The 8,443-nt window shown below is 36.4% G+C and overlaps 2 protein-coding genes across 3 annotated transcripts in view; one reads left to right on the forward strand and one right to left on the reverse strand.

The window, feature by feature from the left end:
- The window catches only part of LOC107676463 (L-lactate dehydrogenase B-B chain-like), a 5,922-nt gene extending 1,037 nt beyond the window's left edge, over positions 1 to 4,885 (forward strand). Inside the window, 7 exon segments of the mRNA XM_016471013.1 lie at positions 447 to 583; positions 1,864 to 1,981; positions 3,041 to 3,214; positions 3,287 to 3,489; positions 3,652 to 3,746; positions 4,060 to 4,183; positions 4,493 to 4,885. Of these exon segments, the coding sequence (XP_016326499.1) occupies positions 455 to 583; positions 1,864 to 1,981; positions 3,041 to 3,214; positions 3,287 to 3,489; positions 3,652 to 3,746; positions 4,060 to 4,183; positions 4,493 to 4,660 (1,011 nt within the window). The 5' untranslated portion in view covers positions 447 to 454 and the 3' untranslated portion in view covers positions 4,661 to 4,885.
- Positions 4,886 to 5,550: 665 nt separating this feature from the next.
- The window catches only part of LOC107676462 (vesicle transport protein GOT1B), a 5,987-nt gene continuing 3,094 nt past the window's right edge, over positions 5,551 to 8,443 (reverse strand). Inside the window, exons 4-6 of one of the 2 annotated variants that reach the window (XM_016471011.1) lie at positions 6,731 to 6,812; positions 6,591 to 6,623; positions 5,551 to 6,524 (exon numbers count right to left, since the gene is read on the reverse strand). In XM_016471011.1, the coding sequence (XP_016326497.1) occupies positions 6,453 to 6,524; positions 6,591 to 6,623; positions 6,731 to 6,812 (187 nt within the window). In that variant the 3' untranslated portion in view covers positions 5,551 to 6,452. Of the gene's footprint in view, positions 6,624 to 6,730; positions 6,813 to 8,443 lie in introns of both variants that reach the window. The other variant, XM_016471012.1, reaches the window with a different exon arrangement.

Genomic DNA, 8,443 nt, shown 5'->3' on the forward strand with positions numbered 1-8,443 from the left:
CATTTAATGTAACAGAGATGTTCAAGTAACATATTGTTTGTAGTTTTAGTTAACTATGATTACCCTGATCTTGTAGCCTAAGAATTTGCTGAGTTCATATTGAGATCTCTGACTTTTGATTCAGACTTTAGTATCTTGGCAAATTTGAGCACAGCTTGAGATACTGTAAAGATCTTTAGATGAGATACGTGAGATTACTGGTAACATCTGAGATACTGCAAATGCTCTTAAATTAATTGAATTGCTATTAAAGATTGTGTGCGTGTGTGTGTCTGTGTGTGTATGAGTGTGTGTGTGTGTGTGTGTGTGTGTCTGTGTGTGTATGAGTGTGCATGTGTGTGTGAGCGTGTGTCTGTGTGTGTGCGTGCGTGAGCGTGTGTCTGTGTGTGAGCATGTGTGTGTGTGAGCGTGTGTGTGTGTGTGAGCGTGTGCGTGTTCCTCTGCAGTGTTGAGCATGGCGTCGGTTCTGCAGAAGCTCATCACTCCTCTGTCTAGTGGGCCGCTTGAGCCGCCGAGGAGCAAAGTGACGGTGGTGGGTGTGGGACAGGTCGGCATGGCCTGCGCCGTCAGCGTTCTGCTGCGGGTGAGACTCGTTATTGATCGTCACAGGCTGTACTCGCCATTCGCCAACATGCTCCGGACTTTGAGACCGCAGCACAAACATATACCTGGACAAGTTCCTTGTTGGTTTATTGATTGTACACGAGGTTATGAACATTTTGCTCATACTGATGATGTCAGTAAGTCAAGTGGGTCATTTTCCAGTAGATTTAGGCCGTGTTTGTCCACGCTTGACTTTGATCCCTTTGTCCAATTAGACTAAAGGTGAAGAACCGCGGCCGGCACAACGGGGTGAAAAACAACTAAATAAATGAGGTTGAGAAAAACCTACATTGGCCACTGATGTGACAGTCACATTTGTCCAAAATCAAAGCAAAAATGTAAAAAAAAAAAAGTATTTAAAATTCACAGAGATTATGATTTTGATACACCTCTATTATAAAAAGAACATGTTTTCAGTTGTAATCATTTTATTTATTTTATTATTATAGTAGTATTTCTATTATATATATATATATATATATGAGTATTTCTCATTTATTATTTTTTGTTGTTATTAGTATTTCATACTGTTTTTATTATTAGTATTAGTATTTTCTATTGATTAGTTTATATTTGTATATTAGTAGTAGTAGAATTTCTATTTCTATTTTCTCATTTATTATTATTATTCATGTTTTTAGTAGTAGTGTTATTTATTATAATTATTATTATTGTTTTCATACTGTTATTATTATGAGTGGTATTAGTATTATTTTAATTTTTTATATTATTATTATTTGGTATTATTATTTATGATTATTTCTGTTTCATGTTGTTATTATTATTATTATTCATAATAGTATTTCTATTGTTTCATATTATTTTATTAGTAGTAGTATTATTTCTATTTCTATTGTTTCATTTATTATTAACAGTAGTAGTATTCATATTGATGTTTATTATTTGTTTTCATACTTTTTATTATTTATTTTCCATATTATTAGGATTATTATTCATATTGTTTTAGTATTTATTATTAGTATTATTAGTAGTAGTATTTCTATTGTTTCTATTTTTTATATTAATATTATTATTAGTGTTATATTATTATTATTATTATTATTATTATTATATTATTCTTTGCATATTAACATTTATAATTATTTGTCAAAAAAAAAGCAGTGAAGCTGTTTTGTATTTTGTATAAATATTATCTTAAAATGAAGTGCATACTTGTGTGTAGTATGAGTATGTACTTCGGGATGTAATGTAGCACTGATGAGTTTTTGGTTTGATGTTGTGTCCGGTCCGGTGCTGCAGGAGCTGGCGGATGAGCTGGCGCTGGTGGACGTTATAGAGGACAAACTCAAGGGCGAGATGATGGACTTGCAGCACGGAAGCCTCTTCCTAAAGACGCCCAAGATCGTCTCGGGCAAAGGTAGCGCTCACCTCCTCAAACACTCGTTATCAGGGTGCGAATTAAAGCTTGATCCCCCCTGATGCACGTCAAAACTAGATGTAGGAGGGTCAGATAGAAAGTTCCCTATGCATCATAATATGGAGATTTACTTAAAAATATTAATATGCATTTCTATAGCCCTGACTGATTTGTAAATGTAAAGCCCCTGAAATTGGCTGGTAGAAAGAAAAAAAATGGTTTTTACTTAAAAATGAATATAAGGTAAAGGTCCGAATAATTACATTTTAGACACGTTGTCAGTAATTTCGCAAACAAAAATAAAGCTCTAGGACAAATTGTGCGTCTCTGATCAACCCAGAGTGGTGTTTCATTAATGAATCCACATTTTTAAACGAATCGAGTGAGTCAGTGATTCAGTGAGCCATTCATAAAAGCAGTAACTTGCTGAGTTTCTGAATGAATCAGCCGTTTGAACGAATCGATTGAATGAATGACTGAATAACTCACTTATAAAGACAGCGATTTGCTGCCACCTACTGGCGCTTTTAGTTTTATACTTAAGAGTATTGTTTGTTTAAAAAAAAAAAATTAATATTTCTACGGTGGCCGAGAATTGCTAAACAAATCACAATTCTGAAAACAAAATAAATTACAAACGCAAATGCAAGTCTAAAAAACAAAATAACAATTCGGAAAGCACAACAACAATTCAGAAAGTGATTTGTTTAGCACTTCTCTGCCACCGTATATTTCAGTATTTATTTGTATTTTTGTATGTTGAATTCAAATATTTCTTTCTTAAGCTACTTTTTTTGTAGTATCAATTCAGTGTTTTTCTAAATTAACACAATGATAACTTTAAAATATCTTTAATAATAACTTTACATTTAATTAATCAGCACATGATGTGCATGCTAATTAATTGATCTAATTAATTTGATTAATTAATCGGCACATTATGAAATTAATTAGATTTTTAAAAGAAGCCCCCCCACACACACAAAAATTCGCACCCCGCTCGTTTTGAGTGGTTTCTCTGTGGTTTGAACCTCATGAACGTCTGGTGTTGTCCTGTAGATTACTCTGTGACGGCTAACTCTCGTATCGTGGTGGTGACGGCAGGCGTGCGTCAGCAGGAGGGCGAGAGCAGACTGAATCTGGTGCAGAGAAACGTCAACATCTTCAAACACATCATCCCGCAGATCGTCAGATACAGTCCCAACTGCATCCTCATCGTCGTGTCCAACCCAGGTACCCATAAACACACAGTACCATACTCTTCACCTTTTGTTTGCCTGTAACACAGTTTTTCTGCCTGTGTAGTGGACGTATTGACATACGTGACCTGGAAGCTGAGCGGCCTGCCCAAGCACCGCGTCATCGGCAGCGGGACCAACCTGGACTCAGCTCGCTTTCGGTATCTGATGGCCGAGAGGTTGGGCATCCATCCCAGCAGCTTCAACGGATGGATTCTGGGAGAACATGGCGACTCCAGCGGTGAGACAAGCCAGACAAATATATATAATGTAATATACTTGTAAATAAACAATTAATTATGAAATGTATTTAAAATAATACATTAAAAATATTATTAAAATATTATGCTTTATTAAAAAACAAATTATTTAATGTAATACATAATAAAAAAAATTATAATAAAATTAAAGTATGAATTGAATTATATAAAGATCAATTATGAATAATTTTTTTTATAAAAAAATATTATTAAAATAGACACGGACCGAGAGAACTGGAACGAAACACACAAGAAAGTCGTGGACAGGTACGTCATCGGGCTGCTCTTTTAGTTCTCACTCCTCATTAAGATCAGTTCACCCAAAATGCATATTATGCGATTTCCTGCCTATTTATTAAAAATAGTTTGTGAATGAGTATGCGGTATGGAACAATAAACATTTGAAACACTATGCTACATTGTCATCACATGACTATATTGCTTAATTCAGTGTGGTGTCTAGGTATCATCTCACAAATATAGTATTTAGAATAAATTTTTGTGTAGAAAAAAATTTGAGCTATTCTGCTAGAAGTGAATGTATGCATAAAGTACTTCCACGACCGTGTGTTCACCACAGCGCCTATGAGGTGATCCGACTGAAGGGCTACACTAACTGGGCCATCGGGCTGAGTGTGGCCGACCTGACAGAGAGTTTCATGAAGAACCTCAACCGAGTCCATCCCGTTTCCACCATGGTGAAGGTCAGTACAGGACTCACAATCAAAGACTTCTGCTTTCCTGTCCCAAACCTATCTTGAGTAACAAAAGGGCCATTTGCATTGGATTGTTTTACCATCCTTCATCTATAGTGTAACCATAACAAAATATTGTTATTAAACCATTTCAATTATAAATTACGTGCTAACTAGTCTTGATTCAACCATTGTAACATGTGCTACCTATTGGAATACAGTACAGTCACTCACTCGCTCACTCAATAGCAATGCTCTCCCACATATTTGGCTATTATAACAGATGATGGAAATGCTAATGTATTGCATGTGTTTCAGGGTATGTACGGCATCAGTGACGAGGTGTACCTGAGCCTGCCGTGCGTGTTGAACAGCGCTGGAGTGGGCAGCGTGGTCAACATGAGCCTGACCAGCGACGAGGTCTCGCAGCTGAAGAAGAGCGCAGATATGCTGTGGCACATCCAGAAAGACCTGAAAGACCTGTAACGCTGACTCGCAACCAATGGATATTATTCACAGCTTCGAATGTTTGATTGCTGCTATGACAAGAAATCCATGCCTAAGATTTTTCTTTTAACATCCTAGTTGTATTATGTTCTTGAAATCATCTTTCAAATGATTTAGGGGTTTGAATTTACGTATATAAAGGAGTAGTTCACCCAAAAATGCAATTTGCTGAATATTTACTCACCTTCAGGCCATCCAAGATGTAGTTGAGTTTGTTTCTTCATCAGATTTGGAGAAATGTAGCATTACATCACTTGCTCAGCAATGGATGCTCTGCAGTGAATGGGTGCCGTCAGAATGAGAGTCCAAACAGCTGATAAAAACATCACAATAATCCACGAGAAATCCAGTGATTATAAATCTTGATGATGGATTTGTTTCTTTCAAACACAGCATTTCACTTCACAAGTCATTAACTGATGGACTGGAGTGGTGTGGATTTCTTGTGGATTATTGTGATGTTTTTATCAGCTGTTTGGACTCTCATTCTGACGGCACCCATTCACTGCAGAGGATCCATTGGTGAGCAAGTGATGTAATGCTACATTTCTCCAAATCTGATGCAGAAACAAACCCATCTACATCTCGAATGGCCTGACGGTGAGTAAATATTCAGCAAATTTTCATTTTTGGGTGAACCGTTTCCTTAAAACAATCAGGAATTATAGAAAACGTGATTGTCAGATTAGCACTTTGTGTGAAAACAGATCTTGGTGTCTGATGGTGAAATATAGCAAACACTATACGCTACAAATCAAAAGTTTGGACACACTTGACAGAATCTATGATTTGTGATCTTAAAAACCTTTCGATCCAAAAAATAAAATTGTGCCAACATATAAATTAACTTGCAAAACTAACATTTTTTGATTCAAAAAGGAAATGCATTGGAGCGGATTGCAAGGAAAAGCATCATCAAGCGTTTATATTACATGCTCAAGTGTTTTCTAGCATCCCATGATGCACCTCATGAAAGTCCAGAATGATCATAGCTGGAATCTAGACGAAGAATCTTATTTTTATTTTTTTTCATTTGTGTCATGTTTTGATCACTAAATGTGAAAAATAGTCATAAAGAACTTTATAAAGGCATGTCCAAACGTTTGATTGACACTGTTACACTTCCAACTGACTGTTAATTACAGGAACTAGTCAATGTACTCACTAAATGTTGAATGAAAGTGCAAAATGTAAACCACATGCTAGCAATATATACAATCTTTGTGTAATATTTGCATCGAGCGCTGATATAAGGCTTTAAATGTGATGTCTATCACAGTTTAACACCAGACAAGTAGACCTGTCAAGGATATAATCCATTTATTAAACAGGATCTTTGTTGGTAAAAATGTACATTAGTCTCACATTTGAAGTATTTACAAATACTTAAACAAGTCAGTCATGTCTAATAACAGCATGTCACGTAGGTCGCTTAATTTCCCTCGTGAGCGTGAAGAGACGAAACCGTCTCCGCTCCACTAGGTGGCGCTCATGTGGAAAAAGTCAGAATTAGATTTTGACAAATAAAAAAAGCAAAACAGAACAGTTGGCACATAAAAGCGCAATAAAAAACAGTAACGACTTCATTCAGAACCCAGTGATTCCTTTCAGTTATGGTTCGTTCAATGGAACTTCGTCATCCGCCCATCTTGTGGTCATTTAGGGGGTCAGTGGTCCCCGTCGCCCCCTGGAGCGAGACATGTGATGCAGCAACAAAAACAGCGCCTGACTTGGTTTGGTAATCAGTCCCAGAAAAAACACTTGAACTTCTTCACAGGTAAAGTATCAAAAATCTCATCTGTCGTTCAGAAATGTTGGCCAGCGAGACGCCGAGCCAGAAGCACTATTATGACAAATATAAATATGAGCCACTCATAGAAAACTAAAAGAAAATACTAAACTGTTATACCATGGTGTTGCTCTCGCCCACTTTATCCACTAACTAAAAGAGAAACAGAAGAACATTATTGTAGTCATGTGACAGTCACTAACGCAAGCACAAGATACCAAACTAGTGACAAAAGAGTCCGCAAACTGTGGTTGACTTACCCCACTGATACCAGGAAGATTCAGTAAAGATCCAAGAATAGGCACCCGCCTAATGAAGCCAACCGCTACTGGGAAAAAGCCCCTGAAAACAGATGGACAACATCTTTATACCAAGTAATATTAAAGCTATGCTACGTAACTTTTGTCCTTCTAGTGGCTGAAGCGAACAATTACAAGTTACTTGTGGGGGAACATTGTTTTAGTTCATATGCGAGTTGTGCTATGGCTCCGCTATTTTCAGTGAATGTTCATTAGCCGCTAGGTAACTAACTAGAAAAATGACAAAGTGCATTAAACAGTAAATCTATTTGAAAAACTTTTAGGAGCACAATCAGCAAATTTAGGGGCACACCTTAAATTGGCCTGCAATGCAATCGTTCACATATTTTCCCCATTTTAACTGTATTACTGACAAATGCTTTGATAATAAATAGACTTAACTCAGAAATTAATTTCAGAGGGATATGACAAATAAATATGATAAAATTACTATCGTTTTGCATTAATAAGTGCAGTTACTAATAATATTACATGTTCATTTCATGTTTATACACATTTGACAGTAAAGCACTAGGCTTGAGTTGGGAAGCTTACAATATTTATTTCATTAACAACAGTAACATGGGCAAAATCGAATTTTTATGTAGAAAAAGTATATATTGTACTCTTATTAAATGTACCATTATTCTTCTATAGTCTTGTATGGAACTGACCAACAACTTCAGTGATTATGTGCAATTTAGTCGCAAATTGAAGAAAAGTTTGTTTTTCAAAGCACTTTGTGACTTTTCTTATACACAAAAAGAGCAAAACTTCTTGATTTGATATTTTATAATAGTGATTTTATAATAGTTATTTTATCATTTCAAAATATAAAGGAAAAAGTATAAATAAATGACTAATAAGCCAATAAGTGCTCCTCTGCTGCCATCTACAGGTTATAATGGTGATTTGATATATTTTTTAATTTTACGTAAGTGTTTGTTCACCACAGTATATTTTGGTCATCCCTTTGAAAATAACATTCAAATTGTATCATTTTGGAGCTTTAAAGTGCTGGAAACAGTTGTGTGAAATGCTTGTAAGTCATTAAAAATTGCTTGAATTTCTCTCTCAAAAGGTTGTACAAACCCTGAAATGAACAATGTAATAACATTCGACTATTTCTGCCACAACACCATGGTTAAAGCTAGCGTTACTGCTTCTGGGGCCCATTCTTCATACCTCGTTTAAAGGCACAATATGTAATTTTCGCCGCTAGAGGGCGCGTATTCGAAATAAACAAAGAGACAAAGGCGTAGTTTGATGACAGTGTGGAATCATGGGAGTTGTCGTCTTCATCCCCACAGCCGATGCAATCCGATGGGACTCGGGCAGAAATCATGTTCGTGGATGAGCTAATGATTTATTAACGTAGTAGAATGAAGCAGGGTGAGGCTGAAAGCCGTCGAAGCGAAACGAGGCGCTGAACGAGTGTGACACACGGCTTGAAAGCAGCGGAGCTTTTATTATGCCACAGTCGACCGCTTCCGCTCCTTCCGGTCGTGCGTATGTGGGGTAAAGCAGCGCTGTTTTATCATACTAGATACAAGTTCTGTTATAATGCTACTCTGTGCGGTCGTCACCGGTCTATTAAAACGCACAACATATTAAAGCGTCTTTGGTGTTTCCATGTTTTCTACAAAACAAAACTGGAAATCGAGGGGTTATGAC

The sequence above is a fragment of the Sinocyclocheilus anshuiensis genome, unplaced genomic scaffold (assembly GCF_001515605.1).
Source record: "Sinocyclocheilus anshuiensis isolate Anshui unplaced genomic scaffold, SAMN03320099.WGS_v1.1 scaffold228, whole genome shotgun sequence".
In the NCBI taxonomy this organism is placed as follows: Eukaryota; Metazoa; Chordata; class Actinopteri; order Cypriniformes; family Cyprinidae; genus Sinocyclocheilus; species Sinocyclocheilus anshuiensis.